At 39.8% G+C, this 23615-nt stretch overlaps 1 protein-coding gene across 11 annotated transcripts in view; it reads left to right on the plus strand.

The window, feature by feature from the left end:
- The first annotated feature begins 2341 nt into the window (after positions 1 to 2341).
- LOC118793950 (trinucleotide repeat-containing gene 18 protein-like) overlaps positions 2342 to 23615 on the plus strand; it is a 69892-nt gene continuing 48618 nt past the window's right edge. For 9 of the 11 annotated variants that reach the window (XM_036552050.1, XM_036552106.1, XM_036552078.1 and 6 more), the window contains exons 1-2: positions 2359 to 2669; positions 4144 to 4473. In XM_036552050.1, the coding sequence (XP_036407943.1) occupies positions 4266 to 4473 (208 nt within the window). In that variant the 5' untranslated portion in view covers positions 2359 to 2669; positions 4144 to 4265. Of the gene's footprint in view, positions 2670 to 4143; positions 4474 to 16415; positions 16442 to 23615 lie in introns of those variants that run through there. The other 2 variants (XM_036552059.1, XM_036552115.1) reach the window with 2 other exon arrangements.

Genomic DNA, 23615 nt, shown 5'->3' on the forward strand with positions numbered 1-23615 from the left:
GCTACAGGTTTAGGCCTGTTCCATATAGTCTTTCTAAAATATGGATAAGCCGTTTTGTAAAAATACAACTCTTTTCAACGTTTTACAACACATCAAAATTATCCCAGGTTATTTACGTTTTATATTTTCATTTAGCGTGTGGAACGCTCTCTCTTATCGTACTGTTACCGTACGGCTTAATAGTGCCATCGTCAGCAATCTATTTTTGAGAATTGGCAATATTTTCAGAATGATAGATGAGCTGTTTCCAGGGCTTTTTCAAAGCGCATGCTATGGTTTTCAAATGTAAGTTGTGTGCGATGAGCGCTAGCTGATGCAAGGATCACACTCCAAGAAAATAACGAATTGCGCAAAGCGACAAAGATTCGCAATTGGCTTATGATACAAGATAAACGTTTTACTTACCGTCGATAAAGAGCAATTTGTATGATTTACTTAGCATATGGGCTGTTATACCAAGTATGTTTTGGTGAATATCTACAAGAGATTTAAACAAAGAACATGTAGGCCATGTTTGGTGTTTGGTCATTTATTAACAATGAAATCAGGATTGCATGTTGAATACATACCCATGTTAATTTACAGGTTCTCGAGTCATCCAAAAATAATACCGCCAGCAAGAAGAAACGTTTTCTGAAACGCAAAAAAGCCGAATCCAAGTCTGACATCTCATTTGGTTCAGGTGGCTGTAGGAAAAGGAAAACGTCGAACCACAGCCGCTTTTGTTAACAATAAAATGCATTTCATTTGCAGAGTACGCTTAGAGATGAAGGACCGGGAAAACAAACGACTGAAGAAAATAAGCTTAGAGGGAGGTTGTCATTCACTGCTACTCCACTGATAATTCAAAATCTTTCCGCATTCTGTCCAAGCAGCCATAAGCCTTGGTGTTGCATTAATTTTCCGCGCCATAACAACCCTCCCCCATTCTCAAAATTTCCCCTTTCTTCCTGCTGATCCTTTGGTCAATTTGGGAGCAATCCAGTGTTGAGTCCTCCAAAAGTTGCTTTCCTTTCATTGGGGTTGAAATGGTGCCGGGGTGATATTTAAATGAGATCTCCCTTTGCTATATCGTTCAGGCATTGCTTTTCCCCTTGACTCATTACTATTTTAGTGTTTTTTTTCTTCTGCTCTCCAAAATGGGGGGAGCCTTGAAACCGCAACGTCAGGGCTTGGCAAAGGGGGGTAGTTTGAAACCGCCCATCCCATGAACTCTTTTTTATTAACTGTTTTGTGTTACCTCCGAAATGTAACCAGAATGAAGTCCATACGTACATATACATAAAATTGAGCCAGTACATTTCCATTTCACCCGAGTCTGACGGTCAGTATATATGAGAGCTTAATGATGCTGATGTAGTCATGTGATTATCCATGCCTTTCAGACAGGCTCGCAAGAATTGTTTGGGAAACATTCACAGGATGAAGACGCATGTCGCTTGATTGCGTTAGCTGTTTTGAACAAAGGTGCAGTTTTGATTTCAAAGGAATATCGTTTCATAACGATATATAAACATGTAATTTAACTCACTACACAAAGCGCAACTGTATAAACAGTATTTATCCTACTGTAGGCCTCTCTCACAAAAAGTAAAACGAGCGATTTTGTGCAATTCTGTTTGAAACGATAGGTTTCCTTAACTGGTAAACAGTGCTCCATTATGGTGGTTCTTACACCTGCAATGTCAGTGACAGTAATAAAGGAACTCATTGCGCAGCTAGGTTTTTCCACATATCCTGCACAAAGTTGTTTGTATATTAAGCAACGATGGCTTTCGTTCATATTAGTACAAACTTCCTGACGCACAAAAATACAATTTACAGGCTCGGTGTCGCTTGTGATTAGTACACGGTCTACACTGCAAAGGAGAGACAACGATTAGACTTAAACCTCTTTAAATGATAAAATCTCATCGCAGATAGGGAACATAAGCGCGCATATTAAAAACATATTTTTAGAACTTTCCCGGTGTCTTGAATGACAGAACCAAGCGTAGATTAACTGAACTGCGTCCACCACCAGGTCCGTATTCCACTATTTTGATTACTACCGCCTGTGTAGAAGAGCTGCCTTGAAACGGCCTTCCTAAAAATTCACACAGCGTGTTTTGATCACTCAGTCTTGAAGGAAGGGGGTCTAGAAACCGCACAACCTCCTTGGTTCATAATTGGTTTTATAGGACTGGCAAGGAGCCAAAGTGTTTACATTGAAGTGATCGGCACTTGAATCCACCAATTGCAAACCTTACTGCAGAATTTTGCTGGTTGAGTTTAACGGGGCGGGGTTTGTAAAACAATGCTTGTTTCATTGCTGGAGTTTTCCGAGATCTACAGAGAAGGACTTGCTAGGGACTTCCCCCCAAGGTTAGTTTACAGCGTATCTACGGATGGTCTGTACATGGAGTATTTGAAAGCTTTTTGTAAACTTCTGGATTATTGGACTTTTATAGTGGGACTCCATCGCGAGTAAGGACTTGACATTTTAAGTAGGGATTTTAATTTGTAAAGGATAACATGGATAATTGAGTAGGAATTTTACGTATATTTCTAAATGTAGTTATAAAAGTTTTCCAAGAGGAGCAATGGTATATAAAACGGGATTTCACTACGTAATGGGTTTCCAAAACCTAAAATCCAGCATTCCTAGGACCTGAGGATATGAAAGCATTGTAAGTTGTTTTGAAAATGTTGTAAGAAAAGTTTGAAGTCACAAAGTCAGATGACGCATTTCAAGGAATGGGAGCCTAATCTAAACAAAGCTTTAGTTATTTTTCCTCCCTTTGCTGATGAGGAAGATGACCAGTCTCGCTCGTATAAATTGTCTAATTGTATCTGTTATAAGAATCACGAAGTGAAATTAGTCAAAGGAACAGTCTTGTGGTAACAAGGCTCTGAAAGTTACCATGTTCGCTACTAAATTTATTGTGTATATGTAACTGTGTAATTATCGATAGTGTTATAATTGGATACATTGATAAAAGAATAAAAGAAAATCTCAGGGTTTGACACCTTAACGATGGAAGACCTCCACGCGGAATAACCACAACCGAACCGTCCTGTTCTGTGATGAAGGAAATATTGGAAACTGAGCGAAATAATATTGAAAAGTTTAACAACTAACGTGGATGTTCATTGCTTGAATCTCAGGATTTGCTTAAAACTGAAACATATTTGATAAACGTTATGCATCGACTTTTGCGTGTATTTATTAACGAACATTATTTTTGAAACGTGGCTGCAGTTGTGCTATAACCAGCAGAACAAACGGGCAGCCGAATCCGAATGTAGCATGTCATTGGCATTTCCACAAAATGTGTACAGCAATAGCAACCGCATAGCATTAAAGTGGTATTCCGAAGTGGAGGCGTGTTATATTTTAACCGATTTAGGCTGCTGTGGGTTGTAAAGTACGTTGGTCACCAGCTACAATCAGTAGCCTATTCACTTCGCGTTTCTTTTCAACATCACGTAGTTTTACCGTCGGATTTAGGTGCATTTAATACAAAACAGCCGCATTACTAAGTCAGATAAAAGCAATTAGCTGTAACCCGTATTAAATTCTTATATGTATGCTATGTGAGATGACATACCTTTTTGGAAAATGGGGCAAACGGGCATGTGTCGCCAAGCGGTAATATTAAACGCAAGGGCAAGTATATTAAATATGCCCACAGTTGATATTTGACATGAAACTAAGCTGCAGCGGTTTTTAGAAACGATGCCGTAATCGTATGAATTTCAAACGCCATATGTAAGGCGGATATTTTTAAACAGATGTTTTGAATAAACTACAACAACAGAAAATCTATGATATTCATGTTTTGCGTAAAGCAAAACCATTAAAATGCCTGAACTGTACTGAAAACTAGGATATTAAGGTGTTTAATAATGATTTGAATGCTTACATTGTGCTGGAATGGTCTTATGATCAAGCAAGCCCACTATGAGCGTTTTCCCGAGTACATCAGACGTTAACACATCAAATGCAATATCAAGTAATGTATCATAAAATAGGTAGGTTACAGCAGCGTTGGTATGTATTTAGTAAAGCTGACATTTAAACGAAGCTCTTGCGTTCATTTTTGTTTTTCAGATTTTCATGATCAAACTGAGCCCTAAAAAGTTTTTCTTTTTCGTTTTTAGGTCAGCAGAATGATTGATACAGACGCTGATTTTTACGGAAATACAGGGACTGTTTAACAGTCTGGCTCTCTCGGAATTTCTGGTTGGACAATTTCTTATATCAAGTTCATCTGTTTTGGATAATGGATGGCCGAGATTTCGGACACCCCAGATCCGTTCATGTTCCACCGCCTTTGCTGTCGGGACTGGCTATGGAGTCGCACCGACTCGGAGCAGCCGCCGCTGCGGGGAGAATACCTCCGTCCCCCGGCCACTTGGGTACAGGGCACCCGACGCCCCTCCATACTGGAAAATATCTGTCATCGGCCATTAATCTCCACCCTCATCACGGTGAGTGCTTTATTTTTATCTTTTGCATATCTGTTAGGGTGACCTCATGTTAATGAAAACGTGAATCCTATTTAAATACGCTTAAAACGTATTATCAGTTATTTACTTTGTAGCATGTGTTTGTAAATAGATTACGTATATAGACTAGCGACCACTGTAGTTTCTTATAATTTCTGTTGGAAGTTACGCGCGATTACGATTTACGTGCTCCCGATGTGACGCTAAATATATTTTTTGAAGACTGCTTTACATTGCTGTAGTGTAGCCCTTCACGAAATCTGAACGCTGTAGTGTTTTTGCATTAGCTTGTATGATACCAAATGTCCACCCACCTAAAAATCTAAATCGTCATTATGGCGAAAACGTTTATAGTAAAATCACACATAATCTGCGAAATTGTGTTGTAACATACATACGCATGAAAAAACATACGCGAGCGCGCGCGCGAAAAGAAGTTGGTGCAAATGGTCTTAAATCAGTTTAAAGTGTAGCTGTGTTGCAGGAAACTGTAGCAAATGCTTGTCTTTCAGATGATCTTTAATCATGGATAGCCTCAACAAGATTTTATAGTGACTCATTTATAGGTGCTACCAAGCTAATTAAATTTTCCTCCAACTGTTTGTGTATTTTCCACTGAAGTGGAATAATAAGCACAATTCAGCAAGCTGTGAATATGCCCTATGAATCATTTCTGAGGCATTGTTATGGCTTCATCTGAAAATATTTTTTATCCAAGATAAACTGAAAGGCATGCGCGCGTGCGTGTGTGTGTGTGTGTGTGTGAGAGAGAGAGATAATCGTTTGATCGTGGACTTGATGTTTAAAAGCATTTCTTTGCGCTTCTATGCATAACATGTAGAGAAAACGGCGTTGTAAATTCAGTGTGCCAGTGCATGCATCATATGTTCAACACTGAATTTAACGTCTGTAATGTCATGTAACGTCTAAATGGGTTTTATCTGCATGTGACTAGATATGGTCTACATGATCTTCAAAAATAAAAGAACTGTGAGGACACATGTCACAGAAGAGAACTTCGTTTGAAATTTGCAATAAAATTAGATTGTCCAAAGTTCCATGGCAGAACTACAAATCTGATCACTACAAAACGACAAGATCCCCCGAAAATACAAGGCACGATCTAATAAATTAGTCATCATTAACACCCTTATCAAAATAAAGCCCCTTGGATTTCAGTGCACCATACCAGCGGTTTATTTCGGCGAAGAGGGAGTCTACTGACACAAACAACAGAGGGAATTTGTTCCCTACTCTCAATACATGCTGGAGCAGAGGTCTTCATTCTTGGCTAGTATTCACAATGTACTGCAATAAAGGGACGGATGGTAAATTTATTCTGTGGCATTGTGTATCCAGGCTGTTGGGAATATGAACATCTGGTTATGCAGTATTAGCAATGTCTATGATTGTATTAGATGTTGATGTCTCACAGTATTGTCCTGTACATGCATTATGCCCAGTGTTGCATTATTACTGAGAAAATGTGAAGGTTTGAGTTGAGTTTCACATGAAACATGCTGCTTTTTACATAGTGCTGAATATCCTTTGTATTTGTCATGCTAAATGCAAACATTGTGTAGTTTTTTTTTCCCCAAGCATTACATTTAAGATGATGTGCCAGTACATTAAAGACTCAAAAGTAGAGGGTAAAAGTAGACAATAGAGAGAATACTAACAAAGAAAAGCCCAAAAACTCAACAGTGTCTTGCATAAGAAGAGAAGAGTGCAGGAGAGTTGGAGAGAAAGCAGCTATTTAAGCAGGCTTCATCTGACAGCAGCCTGATTTCTGAAGTGCTTCAGCTTGTGTTAGAGATGACTTTTTGTGTCAAGGAAATGCTTTGTTATCAGTGGTCACCAGTGGAACTGATATTTCAACGTGTCTGGTGTTATCTACACTGTTTAGAAAAAGTTGTAAGAAGTTTTTTTCTTTTTTGGAGGAGGGGGTGGGGGTGGTTGGTAAATGTCTGTTTCGGCATCATCACATGATTGCAAAAGGCTGTTGTCAGTTGTTGTATTTGGATTGAAACATTTCATGACCTTTTTTAAACACTGACGTGGACCAGATTGTGAATTCATGCTGTTTGTGAATTCATGTATTTTTACTAATATGATACTGGTGAGTTTTCCCTTTAAAAAAAAGCCTCAGAAACAATATGGTAATATTTCACCCCTCCCACAGAACATATTAAAAGGCATGGTTGAAAGTGGAAATGCGATTACTGAAGAATTACTGAAGAATGTAGTTAATTATTGAGACTGCACATGAAATGTCACCACATATTGTCAGTGGCCTCTGCTGAAGAAAAAAAATGTGCGGATCAGCCCTCATGGGAGATATGTTTCCATGGATGAAAAAGGGTGGGGGGGAGCGCTGCATTGCTGTTGTATCAAAGGCATGTTGCTTTATGCTCAAAAGATTTGTTTAGGTCTCAGAATAGGTAAACCATTGTTTTAAAGCATGTAAAAACTGGAGAGAATGTGCCTCAATTTGGAAAACAGACATTTCTGTGATCAACAGTGAGTTGTTTCCTCTCTTGTAGGTTTGTCTTCTATGCAGTGCGGAGTTTGCTACTGGTCTTTGACAACTTTGAGATTAGTGTCATTGGTCAAATTCTTAGAGCATTTGATTGGTATGTGCTCATAAATGTTTTGTGGACACTGACATTGTGTAAATGAATGGAATCCTAAAAGACTGTGGGCTCAATCATATTCCACTGTTAAGTTCCGCAGTCCGTATCTTTGGAACACAATGTCCAGTTGTGTCAGCGGACATACCGAAGGCAGATTATCCTCAATAAAGACGAATCACTGTACTGAACTCCCAGTGATTCAGAGGATTGTTTTTCTCTCTTGTAATAATCCTTAAAATCAACATAATGACTGTTAAAGTCTATGAAAAAGAATGTCAATATGTAGGTTTTCCTGTGATTAATTTTAGCGAAACTGGGGCAGCTACAGTAAAAGGGCTAGTGTCTTCGTAGCACAGAAGAGGCATCACCATACAGAAAAGTTCCCTTAGATCTCTGCCCAGTATGATCTTGGTGGGTTGTGAATTTTAGATGCCTCTGTGGGCGTGTGCGATTCCAGAAAACTCTATTTATAGCCCACGAGGAGCAGTATCCGATAGATTCTGCTTAGTTAGAGGTATCGCTGAAGTGAGCCATTCCTACATGTACCTCAACATTTTGTTTTTTTCTTTCTTTTTGGTTTGAAAAACTGAAGGGCTTTTTGAATAGAATGCAGGACATGCTGCTTCACTGTAGTTCATAAAATGAAGCCCCCTACTTGGAAGGCAGAGATGATTGCTCAAAGCCCCTCAGTACTTTTGGAAATTTGGAATCTAGCAGTTAGTTAGCTAGAGTTCTCCATTTTCATCGTGATCTTATCTTATATCTTATCTTCTATAGAACATTTTTGCAGGCTGGAGCTGTGTTTCAGGTCTGAAATTTGAAATTGTGAACCAACAAACTCCAATCTGAATTTGCCTCCAAAGTAATGCAGTAGCAGGGAATACACAGCAAGCTACCTCAGTGGCTAAAGCACCGAATGGTCACTAGTACAGGCCATCCTAGTGTTTTTTGAAAGACGTGACAAATACGCTGTGAGATATTAGCAGATGATTTAAAAAGCATGTTCTTGGCAGTAGTGTGAATCAGACTGTTTCTTGATTTAAGAATAGTAGTGTTTTAAAAAGCATGAATGAGTTCAACCACAGAGTTTTTTTTATTGGCATAGTTCCATTCCAAGCAAGATTCCATTGGATAAGAAAGGGTTAATTTAACCTGGAATCATATGTTGCATGGCAGGCCATTTAAAACTGTAATATTAGGTGGATACTGGAACAAAGTGGGGACATATGAATTGCATTTGCGGTGGTTTTGGTAGGCTTTCAACAGTAACTGTACTACTAAGGATTGGATCAGTCTTTTATCTGTGTTATCTCCTCTGGCGCTCAAGAGCAGTGAAGGGCAGAGAAGTACCCCCACTCCACAGTTTGGTTGGTTCTTAGTCCATTATGGAATTTGGCACAGATTTAGCAGTATATTAAAGGGCAGCGCAAATCCCAAGGCACTCGTCCTGTCTTTGAAAAAGGGAATTGGGTACCCTGGCATGGTGGAGCTTCAAGTGGCGGACGTGCTCTCATTACTGCCCCTGTGCCTGGTGCATTGAAAACGCTTGCGATGCCGTATTGTAATGCTCCGCCCGTCCCTCCGGTGGACCGAGGAAGGGGTTGTGTGTTTACCTTTCAGAGAAATTCTTTTGGGGACCACCTGCTTGAGAAGAATGCCACTGAGTGTCTGTTGAGAGGTGGAACCACTTCAAACGTCCTCTTGGGTTGCAAAGGAAGGTGGGGAATAAAAAAACAGCATTCTGTCTTGTGCGGCCTGTGTTGTGGTCACTTTATTATTGCAGAACAGAGAGAGAAGGTACAGGACAAATGGGCCCTTTAATGGTCTAGGCATTTGTTAAGAAAAAGCATGCTTGTCGATTGATGCAGGGCAAGGTCTCCCCTCCACAGGGGAGCCAAAAACAACATAAAAACCATGTGTAACACCCTGTTTCAGTTTGTTTATTCAAATTGCCTTTTCTGATGGAGCAAGAAAATATAAAAGGATGAAAAATTGAGATGTTTCAAAGCTGATTACTCAGAATGTGTGTGTATTAAGTACAGCTGTTGCAAGCATGTAAACATGTATTTCTGTGTTCATAGTCTGGTTGCATAACTGTACTGCTCTAAGCTTAGTTTTGTCTTTAACCTTTTGCCACCTCCCTTATATGTATGGTCATTTACAGACAATTTCTCTTGTATTGTTGTTGATGTTTCCACCCACATGTAGAATGAGCTTTTCTGGCAAAATTGTGGAAGATGTTATAATTGTTAGCAGTACTGGCAATAACTGTGATTGCAGTGATCATATTTTATTGGCAGTATGTTACATGCCATTTGTTTGTAAAGCTGAAAATAATTAATGCGCATTTACATCATTTTGATGTATGGATTTGTGTTTGCATTTGTTTTGTGCCCCTTATAGCAGCCATTGTTCAGCCATTGCAGTTGTTTTTATTGTTCAGGTGATCCCACTGTAAAGAAGTGATCTGTTTTTCAGGTTATTCATTTCACATTCTTGGTTCCAATAGAGGCAAATAGCTTTGTTCCCCGCATTAAATGCTGCTACTGGGGATCAGGCAATTTAACCACCTCACAGTTTAAAAATAAGTGTTTTTATTTTGTTATTGTACTTTGAGCTTTTTTGTTGAAAGGCCACAACAAGTTGAATGATTTTTAGTTGTAGATTTCTTCAATGGAATTCTGAGTAAAGGCAACAGCTGTTTAACAGGCAGGCTTACACTGTGAAATCAAAAATACTGCTACTAATTTAAGCAAATCCCAGAAAGAGGGAACATACTCCTACCACAGACTGTAACAGAGATTTGGATGAAAAACCTAATGGTGTTTCTGAGAATAAGGTAAATCCACAATGATTTCTGAGCGAGGATTAAAAACATTTGTAATGTCTGTGTTTTCACTTGTCCCCGGAGTTGTAGTCTGATGCCCCAAGGACCAAGAGAACATTTTGCAGCTCTGTACCTTTTGTGTTTGAAGGCCATCCCATTGGTCAGCAGTTGTGTATTTCGTTGGCGTATGTCATAGTAACATTGAGTCTATAGCTGGAGATATTTTATTGACTGTATAAGATTGGAAGAGACATATTTGACTTTGAAATATCCATTCAGCTTTTTGTTTTAATCACGGTGGCCCCGTCTCTTGACTTTCCACATTTTCATGACTGGTCTAGTGCACTTTGACTGTCTGCTACATGTGGGCCAAACATGCCAAAGCAGGTTTTGGTTGGTCATGTATCACATTGTTTACATCAAGAAGGTTACTGTTTGACAGCGCTTATTGAAGGGGAAATTTCATGACTACAACACAATATCCCTGTAGGGGATTTACAGATACCTGGGATATTTGTGTTTCGTGAATGACTCAATTTCCTTAGTACTGCTTCCAAATAACTTTTGGTTTTTCCTCAGCACCGCTGCTCATTAGCAGTAATAAATTCACTACTTTCTGAAAAGAGGAAAAGACATTTTTGTTTCCATCAACATCATTAACATGCTGTTATTAGAGCATGTGTTGAAATATGTACACAACTAAAAATGAGAAGTCTTTTAACATGAGACCTTAATGCTAATGGACTTTGTCATTTGCTCTTGTTTGCATTTTTCGGTCTGTTCTAAACCACTCATTATTCTGTCAGTTTTATCTGTTCCATCTCTGGAGCTGGCTTTGATAAAACATCTATGTGGTAAAACAAATTGGGGCCTGCGTAGGATAATTAACAATGTTAGTGAGGAAAGTTGGTGCAGTCTGCAGTGGTGAAAATCTGCATGCTGCATGGCTCATTCACTCAGTGCCCAGTGGAGAGAAATGGCCTGATTAAAGCACAGCTCTCTGGGCTTACCAAAACATTGCTGTGGACCTGTTTCCAGCTACAAAGCCTGGTGCAGTTTAACAATCCTGAATTATTTAATGCTTTCATTTATTTAGTCTAAACTGTGCTTGTATAAGCTTATTCACTAAAAATGCATGGAAGTTACGAATTGCAGTAGGAGTCATTGTTGGAGCAGTATCAAGCCTTTCAAGAGAAATACTTTATATAGGCCTCGGGACAAAAACAACAAACAAAAAACCTTGATGAAAAGGCATTTGTTATGGTGGTATTTAGTTTTGGTTTATTGAGAGAAGAATTCAATACTGAAACAACTATTTAAAATTGATCAGTGCTTTTAAATTCAGGGTCTTGGTAATTATGTAGTTATAGAAAGGAGGGTGGGGTGGTTGTCTGGCAGTGCATGTCAGTGGTCAGGTGGGCTAAACTGAGACAACTGCACCTCTGTCCTGGGTGACCTGGGCTGGTCTTGACCGCTGGCACATGCTGCATGGTCTGAGTGGAATGTGTGGAGCAGGTCTGTCACACACAGTGTATCACACAGAGATGAAATGCACTGCAGCTGTTCCTCAGTGTTTGGTCTGCTGCCGTTTTGCATTTGCCTGCCTTTTTATTGAGTGTAAAATTGTATTTCGGCCACTGACAATGAGCATTCCTTCTTTTAATGGCTAGGGTATTAAAGTGGCGCAGGGATTAAAAAGCACTTCTGAGTAATGCAGTGTCCCTGTGTTTTTTTTTCTGTTAATTTCTTTGGTTGCAGTTGCTTGTTAACCGCAGCGTGTGATTTGGTCTTTTTTTCCCCAAGACGGGGGGGAAATAGCAATTAGAAAAACACATAAATTCTTTTTTTTCTGAGCATGAAGTATATATGTGAAAGGGCAAATATTTGTTTGGCAAGCTGTATAATGCTTTGAAAAGATTGTTAAAATGTTGGTGGATTGGTCTCACTAAGGTGTGTTTTTTAGCAGGAAGCAGTTTAATTCACATGTGGTACCTTTATTTATTCATTTATTTTGCTATTTATGCTATTATATAAACATTAAATAATATGTATTAAAGGTCTGTACTAAAATGTAGAGATGGATGACATCTGTAAAATGAAGCTAAATTCTGACTTCTAGATCCCTGTTCTCAAAGAAACTAACTTGTTTGTGAGGCAGATCTCCGTGTGTCACATTTTCCAAGTGCTGCATTTGTAACACTGTGACCTCATAACTTCACGGAAATAAAATACATCACCTTGACTTGTTTAAAGGCAAACAGGGAGCTTTGAATAAAGAAAGCGGACCTTCCTGTCACAAGGGGGACATATCCTCTTAAAAAAAGAAAAAAATCAATGACAGGCAGAAAGATTGTAAATTGACAATGGGTTTATTAGGGTCTAGGAGTTTCTTTGCCCAAATCCCCTTTTTGATATTGCTTTAAGCCCCAGTAATTTCCCTCCATGCTCTGACCAGCAGTGACACTCCCTTCAATAATTGATGAGACCCTTATTTAAATGTTGAGCAGATTAATGTTTTTCTTGTGTGTTTGCGTGCTTGTGTTTGTGTGGGGGAGAGAGGGGGGAATGTGTGTTTGTGTCTGTGTGTGTGTGTGTGTGTGTATGTACGTGCTCAGGGTGGGGGGGAAGGTACAGGGTTATTTGTCAGTTGTTCAGCTTTCTTGCCTTTTTGATAAAATAGAGAAGTACGCATACGCCCAGTCCGACAGAAGGGGTCAGAGATGAAAGGGCTTTTGCTAAGTGATTGACCTCCAAACCAAATAATGGGTACCATTTGAAACATGGAATACTCAGCTTGGCCTGCACTGAGGCTTGTGCTCAACCCATCACTTTATCATCTTAAAGTGATCCCATTTTCCAGCTGATAGCTGCAGAGGTCTCAGAAAGACACTTCTGCTCTCTGTCTGAAAGCCTTTGTGATTCTGACAGATGAAAACCTAGTCTGAAAAGCAGAATTTCAGTTCTGTTTCAGAATTTCTGAAATAATGTTGGTATTTCTTGGCAAATGATTCTTTTCACATACACAACATCTCTGAATAGGTGGGGTTCAGAGAGTTCTTTAGCTATCCCTGACACTGTTTATTTGCCAGATCAGTAGTCTGACTTATTATGTCACTATTGTAGATACTAATGTGTTCTGGATGAGTAAAAAAGCATGCTGAAATAGAGCTATTAAAAGAGAGGAGGTATTTATTGCAAGTACTCCAGTGTTTTTTACAGTGTGAAGCTGTAGCTGTATTCTCTAGTGTCGCATAGACTATATACAGACTAAATTTCATTAATTTGGTGTGCTTCTCATGGATAGTTCAGTAACAGAACTCAACAATGATGTATGGGAGAGGACTAGATTTTACTGCAGCCCAGAGAGGTAACTATGTTCGTATTTCATGCGATCTAGTAATCCTCACTATTATAGCTTACATGTTCGTTACACATTGTTTTAAATATAATTCTTTTCAATACCATCAACATTATTTGTGTAAAATATAATTTGTCATTATAATATTATTTAGAGTGGTAAAAATGTTTTACATGCTGTTAAACAGCACAGCTCTAATGTAAATACCTTCTCGCCTTATACTAAAATGAAGTGACGTACAGAGAAGCACAATTTATTCCATATGTGCAGAAGGGGACATTAGTGATTTTGTTCCATCCTTTCTTTGTAGTCATGCTGAAGTTTTGTGGCAGTATTATAAGTTTTAACATACCAAATAGAAAAACCAGTGGGAGAAATCAGCATTTGCACAGCAATTTCCCCAACTCTGTCTTTGTGATAAAAGACACCAACAAATGTGTTTCACTGCATGTGACCATTGCCTTTTAACAGAAACCTGTAGAAAGGATGCTGGAACTCACCTGAGAACTTCACAAAACATTTCTAGGCTTATCTCAAGTCGGTCAAATCTTCCTTTCCAGCCACAGTTATTTGTGTTTTTTGAAATTTTTGAGATTGATTCAGTTTACATTTCTGAGTCTCAGCCCACATCTGTGAGTTCTTCACTGATATCCTGTAGTGTAGTGAGTAATGATTTCAGGCTCGTGTGTGCGTGTGTGTGTGTGTGTATTGCTCCCAGCGGGTTTGTATGCATGCAAGAATTTTTTCCCCATTAAACAGAAACCATAACTCCCTGGATCAGAGCAGCCTTGATGGTCTCTTTGATTTTAATAATGGTGATGATAATATTATAATGATAATGTTAATACAAAAAAAACAGTAATAGTAACAGTTAATTTGTCAGTCTGCATCATTTTAATTTAAGATTTCATTTAAGAGTAACTGTCACCCTGCCTCTCACCGTGTGTCAGATGACAGTGCAGGCTGGCGCTCTACCACATCTGAGTAATGTGAAAGACTCACATTGGTGACAAACTCCGGTTGTCTTGCCTTTGCTCTTCTTTTTCTGTTTCTCTTGTCAAAGATGTTTAGTGAGAGGTGGCAAGCAGGGGAGAACCTTAAGGGGGAAAGAGGAGAGGGAGGGACATTTGGCATGTCCTTAGGAGATTTTTTTTTTGCAAAGTCTTATGTTTCTAGTCACAGGGATGTTTTAAGGAGAAAAGAAATTGCCACAACGTTTTAGCACACATCAGTCATGAGCATGGTGGCTTGCACTTTCAATATCTGGAGAACTTCATTAATCTGCTGCGATCATATGGCTTTTTGCCCCTGAGAAAATTATTCACTAAATGCAGTTAGCCTGAACTTGCCGGTTAATGCTCTTTTCAGTCGTCTGTCGTCTGCCAGGGTTGAGTAGGTTTGCACAATCCCTGTTTGCTGTGTTAAGCTTCCATTGTTTGCAAAATTAATGCCTCATTAATTACATAGTTTGTTTGGTAAATGCGTTGGTTTTTAGCAGCGTTCTTGGAGGGGCAGCAAGGAGGAAAGGAAATTTGGTGCACACTCCACTGAATAAGGCAGGAAAATCGCTTGTTTTAAATGGCGATCTCAATCAAGCACAGAAATGACGCGATATTGGGGAAATGTTAATCCAGCCTTGGGTTATCTGTTTGAAGCAGAGTCCCCATGGGTGGGACCAATTGATCAGTTTTTATCAGAAGCTGCAAAGGTCTCTGAAGTCTTATCCCTGTCAGTGGTTTATTAGTTGTTTTTAATGCGATGACCCTGGTGTTTGGCCCACAGAAGGGGCGTGTCTGTGGAGAACCCTCTCTCTGCCATTTCATGAAGATACCGCTATTGATTCTTCAGCTCTTTTCTTTGTGGGCTGAATGGGTTATTTATTCATTAACTACCGCTGAATCCATTTCACTGTTACTCTAAATCACTGTTTTGATTTTATTGCTTTGTGACCTTTGGCTACCCGTGTTAGAAAAGATATGTTCGCTTTTACCGCTCTCGCCTTGTGACCAGCCACTGTTTTTTTTTTTTTTTTTTATATATAACCCAATTTTCAGCTCTGTTCATGGGAATAGTCCATATATGGACTGGGCATGGGAGGGTAGGGGGGTGGTGGAGAACAACACAGGGTGAAGTTAGCCATGATCAAGCACACATTAAGGCTGAAAAGGAAGTATCCACTCCCACTGAAAAGGCTCATTGATCCATGGTCAGTCTACCAGGAGGTCACATTGCACATCAGCCCCTAGACTGGCTCTCGACACTGGCCTTAGGCCAACAGTTTCTGGCAATGAGGGCCTGAAGCCCATGCTGTGAGGGACCAACCTCAAAGAACTCCCTTAAACCTAACTCCTAGTAACCAGCCTGCGACGTATGAGCGTTCTGGTCTGAGCTGCCCTAGTAGCATAGCATTGAGGCCCCTCAGAGTACGGCTTGTCTGCTCCTCTGTGCCTATTACCATATATTATGAGCTGCTGATATTCCTCCACTGGGTGCTGCAGTGAATACTAATGTGTCCAGTCACTTGGAGTGGAACTGAAGTGCACATGAAAGGGACGAAGGTTTGATAAGGTGGATTTTTGCTGTTTGAGGTTTTCCTTTTTATTTGGTTTCATTATGCCAGTCTTTGATGGCAGTCACAAGAAAGGCAGTTTGCTTGAATCGGCTGTACTTTGGAAATGGGGGGGGAGGGCGTGAAGCACATATAAAAAGGAGAAATTACTTGAGAAATTACTGCCTTCCTCAGTTGTCCACATGTGTACACCTTGCACAGTTATTTTAAAAATCCTCATTTTTTTTACCAGAATCGCGGTCATTTGCAGCTATCTCTACAGTTGTGCAAGTACATTGTAAGCCAATGTGTGGCTTATATCGGGGTGTGTGTGTGTGTGGGGGGGGAGTGCTGTAATTCTAGTGGTAAATCTTTGAATAGGAAATTAATTAAAGCTCTCACCATTGTAAGTCGCGGGCATGAAAACACTGTGGCAATGGTGGTTTGTTTGAGCCAGGCTCTCTCTTTCTCTCTGTCGAGCTTTGAGCAGGGACCCTGGCCCAGCAAACCCCCAGACCTGCCCCGTTGGCTGGACAAGCTTCAGAGCGTGAGAGCTGTCCGTCACAGTGATCCACTCTGACTGGGTGAGAAGACGGGGATAAAAGAGGGATGCAAAGAGGCAGATGTCTCCGAGAACCCCCATTGTATCCGTGAGCCGTGAACCACTGGTACACGACATAGGGCCTGCTTTGATGGAGCATTGGAGGCTGCAGGGAGGGGGGCATTGGTACACATGCCTGAATTGTCTTGACTACTCTCTTGAATATACAGTGCCTTCCACATGTATTAATACCCCTAACTAAACAGGAATGAGAAACATGCTATGAAAGAAAAAAATATACATATTTGTTCATCGTTTTATCTGCCTAAATGTATTTGTTAAACATTATACTTTAATTGCAGCAGCACTGCACAGAAATTATTTGCAAATAAATTTCAATTCAGAAAACACGTGGTTCATACTTATTCACATGTTTACGTGCATTTTGAAACAAAATCCTAAACATACATACATCAACATCCTGGTTATTCAAAGTTCAAATTAAGTATATGCATCTACATAAGCATAGACTTCCAAAGACTTCCTATTTACATGTGGGTTAAAATGAGGTGACACACAGAAGGTAGTCTTCAGAAGCATGCATTATCAGGTTTAAGGTCAGAGAGATTAGATTGCAGGTAAATTGTCATTGATCTTCACAAGTTGTAGTGTCCATCATTAAGGAATTTAAGGCTACTGTTATAGTTGAAACCCTTCACGAAAGTTTGGTGTGGGATATGGGTTTTTGGTTACCTCTTGCAAATTTCAATCAAAGGAGGGCAAAAAGGGAAAAAGGGAAAAAAAAAATTTTGTTTGATATACTTATATTAGACAGTTACAACTAAGACTTGTATTTTTATTTCTTTGCCCAATTTTCAGTGCTGTGAATGCTATTAATTAAAAATGAATGTGAATGTTTAACTGTACATTGTAAATTAGGTTTCAGTTGCAGTTTTACTTGCTAATTCCTTCAATCATTTTACACCTTGTTGTATGGTACAGTAGAATTATGCCCAATGCTTTGGAAAAATGCTCATTCTGAATGTTAAGCAGATTAAAATAGCACCTACATTTGATAAATTCTTCATTTACATCTGCTAAGAAATGGCAGCAGGAGAGTCTTATTAAATTGCAATTTGGCGATAAGTGATTTGAAAGCTGATGAGATCACGTTTCTGAGTTGTATTGCCCCGTGGCCTACAAAACCTGAACCAAGCTGCTGCTTAATTTCATCAGCCAGTTTGGATCTATAACCTGAGAAACCGGGGTGCTTCCTACTGCTGGATTCTCCCTGTTTTCACAGCTAATGTAGTCATCATTGCCTCTGGAAATTCTTGCTGGGCTTCATAGAATATTGGTAATCCCTATGACTTCAGGTCTCACAAGAGCATCATCTTCATCATTGTGCTTTGTCAGCGTGGCCTTTGCCACTCCTGTAAAATGCACACTAAGTGCATTGTTCTTGTTTTTTTTAGGTATTAATATTTAACTACATATTAACATAGTTCCTTTACTTCTTTGAAAGGCATCATGGACTGTTTTCTGAAAAAGAAAAAAAAAACTTTTTAACTTGTAGGTACAATTTAACACACTGGAACTGGAAATTAAGTTTTTCATCAAAAAGAATAGAACAAGTCAATTGCCTTTTTGTAAATGATTTATACATGCTTGGTTGGTCCATCCAGACTTTCCCTGGGTTTTAAATTCTCAGAGGTTCACAGATGGCTTTGTAACTTTCCTGGGTATAGGCCAAAGTTCTGGGTGTTTGTTTATTAGAGGGGTTGGATTACAGTAACCGTTAATCTGTTAATCTGGATGCAGTTCATTTGTGCCTTCCACCACCCCCCCTCCCCCCAGCACATTGTTCTTACCCAGTGAGTGGGGGTAAGGTGTGAGACTGTCCTGTCAACAAACACCCTTGGCTCTTCAAGACAAGGGCAGGAGAGGAACCAGAGCTGCCTCCTCTTGTTGCAGGGAGATTAAACAGAGGGTGGAGATGGGTATTAAAATGCCAAACCGTAAAAAACTGGTGGACTGGTTGGGAGAAAGTCTGGCTCATAAAACCGTTGTAAATAATATCTCAGATTAGGAAAGAGTTGGAGTCCTGGTTCTGTGTTTACTTTGGCTACTGTTTCATTTATTGAAAAATAGTATAATTTTTTGTTGTTAGATTCTCATAATGAAGTTGTGTTTTTTTAAAAATATATGTATTTTTGTTCTGTTTTCTCTATTCAAGCTTAATTTTACAGCGTTAGTTTTATCAGATATGCATATTCTTTAAGTGTGAGAGTGAACATATTCTGATGTTTCAAAATTTATCAAGCTGTACTAAGTTTAGCAGGAATTGGTTTTGGTCTGTGTTGGCCTGAACAGAGAGCACTTTAATGATGCCTTTACTAATTACTTGTTAGCTGTAGCAATGATTATTTTAACTGACCTCATCCTTAGGTGTTGATTGTGTAATTAGTCATTTTATTGGAAATTATGCTGCAAGGGCAGCAATTAAAAGGAGAATTTAAAGAAGCATCTTGTGGAAAAATCCCTGGGAGTATTAATCAGTTTCTGGTGTGTAAAGGGCTACTTGTGCAGTTTTTAAAAAGTAGACTGTTAGAGATTTTTTCAGTTCTGTTTAATAAGTAGTGTGGACGTGGTGGTCACGATTATTATGATTATGAAAATGACATCTTCTCTCTGTTTTCATAGCAAAACAGTCTTGTGAAAATGTCTTTACTGCTTCAGAGTACTACCAATAACATTCCATGTGATAATGGATTTTTTTTGTCCAAGATGAATATGTATGCTGTTCTTTTTACAATGATTTTATTATGATATTGGGGCATAGATTTTGTAAACAATAGCCTGTACATAAATAATGGAAATCTTACCCAAGGAAGTGGCATATAGCTGCCTAAAATGCCTTAGACCTGATCAATATGTCTGAGGGCATTTGTTGGAGAATGTAAAAGGTGCAAACCGCAGTTATCTACACTAAACAATCACAATTCCAGGCCGTAGATATTTACACACTGAGTCTTGCAGTTTGCACAAAATTGGCTGAGATTTAAATCGTGGAAATGTGTTTTCACAGCCTTTCCAAAACACATAAAGGTCAAGATTGGAGTTAATGTGATCATGTGTGCGCATTTTCAACTCCTCTGTGTTACAAGCTCAGCCACTTTGCCAGACTTGAGAAATAAAACTGTATAGCTCAGTTATGGCGTCATGTCAGAAGCGTTTACACCTTATCAAAACCAGGATCCTATTATGAGGCTTACTGCTTGGTTTTTTTCTGCCCTTTTGAAAATGAAACAATACCACAGGACACAAAAGGCTTAGTGTACCCCGGCGAACACACTTCTCCATTGAGCCTGCGTGCTGACGATGATAGAGATTTAATTTGCTGAAACAGTTCTTAGTCCCTGTTGAAAATAGTTTATGTGCGCATATAAATTCCTTAACCACAAAATAAAGCAAAATCAAGCCGCAGTCAGTCATTTTAAATTTGCATGACTGGAAAAAGAAACCCAATGGATGCATCTGAGGTACAATTGTATTTACATGGCAACAGGAAGGAATGAGGTATAAGGTTGTACTTGTCATCTTAATCAGCTCAGTCATGTTCACTAAGGTCGTGTGGTTCCCTGGGTCCTTGCTCAAGTTGTATTGCATAAAGGCATGAAGAAACTGTTGTTTACACCCATATACAGTTTCATTTAGCGTCTGGATTGAAGTTGCCATAAGCGTTCATGAATGATTCATATTTTTGCTAAGCTTCCATGAAACTTTGTTCTGGGTAAACATGTTGTAGGGCTTGTTAAGTCACCTGATCCACATATGTTTGGGACAGAGAATTAAAGGGGGGATGTTGCTTCCCTCTGACAAACCCAGGAGTCAGCCTTTGCTGCATTTACTTACTTACTGAAATGGAAAATTGTTTGGATTCAACACGGTAATGTTAAAAAAAGGCATGTCCTTTAGCTCCAGCGAGGAGAGACAAGCACAAGCTGTTGCACAGTGTCCTGTTAGCCGTCACGCATGTAGCGCGGGGCTGATTTCGGCAGCACCTCACCTCTGAGGCTGCAGAAATGGGTTTGAATGTACAGCGTGTTTGCGTGCCTCTGTCAGTGGAGAGGAGAGGGACTGAGCTTCGTGCAGGCATGAGCACGGTTCATGTCTTGCTATGGGGATGACGGTGCAGCTCCGGCTCCGTGCATTACAGCTCTCGCTAGAAACGTTTGTCTGCACGATTGAAACAAATTCATTAATAATGGAACTGTTGTGCCATATAAATCCTGTCAGCTTTAGTCCCCTCTCCTCCCTCCGAACCATGTGTGTGTGTGCGTGCGTGTGTGTGTGTGTGTCTCTGGAGCCCTGTGCTGCACATCATTAGGCTTGGTCACGTAATTGCAATCCAGTGCAGAAAATTGCAGCGGTGCCCCCTCCGCACTCCGTGGGTCAGTCGCATTATTTAAACAGAGCCAGGCGGCCCATAAAACACCAGCCCCAACATAAATACATCAGCTGGGATTCGAAGAGGCGAAGGCATGTAACAAATGTTACTTGTTTAATGTACACCGAGGCATTGTGCCTTCGCAGGAGAGGTTTATGCTGATGTCTGCAGATGTGTTTGACCTTTTAAGTGAGCTTTCTTATTCTCTCTCTCTTGCTCTCTCCGCCCTTCTCTTTGCACCCCCCTCCTTTGCACTTTCTCCCACTCACCCTTGTTCCCTATGCAACACACCAGCTGCTGGGTGGAGCTAAAAATATGAAATCCCAGAATAAAACAATGAAGCCCCTTACTAAGAAACGGCTGACTTGATGAAAACCGAGCGGAGAAAAGGGAAGCGTGAACACACTTCTCCTTAATACGATATGGAAAGCAAGCATTGCTGCCTCTGGGATGTGTCTGTGGTCACTACAAACAAGGCAGACGTGCTTACGGCAGGAGGCCTAGCTACTGCGAGGTCATACACCAGAGTGGTATTTACGTTAGTTTGGTGTATTTGGGTGACAATATATTGAGACATTTAAATTGCATCCCAGAAATATTTACACAGGGAGAGTTTATTCATATTTCTCTTTTTTGTCAGCCAGTGAGTTCTAGCACCAGGAAAGCACTGTAAAGGACTTGATTTTGTCCAGAAGAGAAAATATTGCATGTGTAGGTGCACATCTTTGAAGCAGAGGTCACACCCACACAGGACTTACACTCTGCAATTACCTTACTCCCACCTGTCGAATTTACTGAAGGACAAACAGGATTTGTGAGCTTCATGCCTTCCCTGCTCTGAGCCCTGCAGTGTGCGGGAATTCTGCTTTCTCCACAGCACCCAGGCCTACTTGTCAGAACAAGCAATTTGGCCATTGTGTGCAATTTCAACTGTATTAAAGGCTCTGTATCAGTATTTCAGATGCCCCGTTTTTTTTCCTCTTCCTTTCAATCAGCTGAACACCTTTGAGATGTTCATCTCTAGTAGTGGAAGAAACCAAATCTGTGCATTATACAGATTCAGATAGATTTATTTGCTGTTTGACATCTGCAAATTTACCAGATCCTCTAAAATAGCATTCTGTTTCTAATCGGAGGTTTGCTGGTCAGCACTGGTGGTGACAAATTAATAGGCCAGCAGCCTCTGGTGTTGATTTTGTAAATATTTTTTTTTTTCTGGGCAGCGTTACTCACACAGGCCTGCTGCTTGCAGCCCTTTCCGGCCAGTGTCATGTGGTCAGAAACGGAGGGAATCCTCCTTCAGCAAGCCGAAATTCTCAACTAATAAAATCATAAACCAGCCACAACGCCAGAGGAGAGCAGTTAAGATAACTACCACAGTAAGCAGATGGAAACTCTTTACTCCTACAAAATTGAGACCCAACATGAACAGACTGGGCGAAAGGGAAGTGAATAAGCACTTGCTGGCCTGTAGCAGACGTCAGCACTGTTTTTCAGACTGTTTTTTTTCTGTTTGAAAGGGGAACTCTGAGAAAAAGTATGGCATAGTGCCATTGTGAAGAATGGAAAATGATCCTAATGCAAAGGAAAGCTCATTAACAGTGTAATTTTAGGTTATTTCTGACTTTGCCTACAGTGACCTGAAAACTCGTATGTCATGTTTTCATTGCTCTTCAGCATGCGTGTGTATGCATTTCTCACACGATAGTTCTGAGGCATTAAGTCTAATTATCAAATTACAGCCTTGAAGTTGTATTCACAGTGCAGTTTGTTGAGGCCCTGTCAAGCAATCTTATGTAGCCTGGCTTGGTCGGCAGATGTAATTCAAAGTAAATGAGGATCTTATGTATGATGCACCATTTTGGAAATTAGGTTTGGTTCTCAAAGTCCTAGTATTTTTTACTGTTTGGATAAGTCATTTATGCTCAGGTCATTATTCCACCCATTCTGAGTACATGTAGATGGACTTCATCTGTGTATTAACCAGATTTTAAAAAATCTTTTCACAAACTGTGTATAGTTAATGGATTTGCAGGAAACTGGATTAAGTTATGCATGCTTGAATAAAGATTACATACTGTATTGTAAAAGCTCTCTTGTTCGGTGTAAGATGTAAGAGGACTTTTATATTTTGGGGAGCAGAAGGGGTGCTTTGTGGGATAGGTGCAGACAGGGTCCTTGAGTGTTTTAATGGCCTCATTTTTCTTTGGTTTAGTTGAAGGCCTTGAATCCTAATTAGCGTCTCTTTTTTCCCCATCTAATTTACAACTGCTCTTTCTGAAGTGTGTTCTGTAGTGGTCTGTGTTTAATTATGGGGGTGTTAAGGGGTATTGGGAAAGCTCAATTCTGGGCCCCTGGATTGCTGTCGAGCCGAGCAGTGTTAGTAATTAGGAAATTCTTTACTTCCTTGCCATCCAGTTTGTCTGTGATTGTGCCCTGTGGCCAGATTGGGAAGGAACCTCAAGAAAGACCACGTTCAGCACTAAACTGTATGTGACCTGCTGAACTCCACAATTTTCGCATTGGCTGTAGAAAAAACGTGTGTGTGTTAAATTAGAATGATTGGAAACATTTGCATTTCGCTGGAGTTTGCCATTCTCAATAGGTTCACATTTATAAGGATTATCAAACTGCACTAAACCTTTGCAGATGGGATAGTTTGTATTTAAGAGAAAATGTGAAACTGATTTCTTTAAAGTTACATAGAGCTAGAACGCATTTTACCATTCTGAAAAGTCACTAGTGACATAACATATGTTATGATCAG

The sequence above is a fragment of the Megalops cyprinoides genome, chromosome 1 (genome assembly GCF_013368585.1).
Source record: "Megalops cyprinoides isolate fMegCyp1 chromosome 1, fMegCyp1.pri, whole genome shotgun sequence".
NCBI classification, from domain to species: Eukaryota; Metazoa; Chordata; class Actinopteri; order Elopiformes; family Megalopidae; genus Megalops; species Megalops cyprinoides.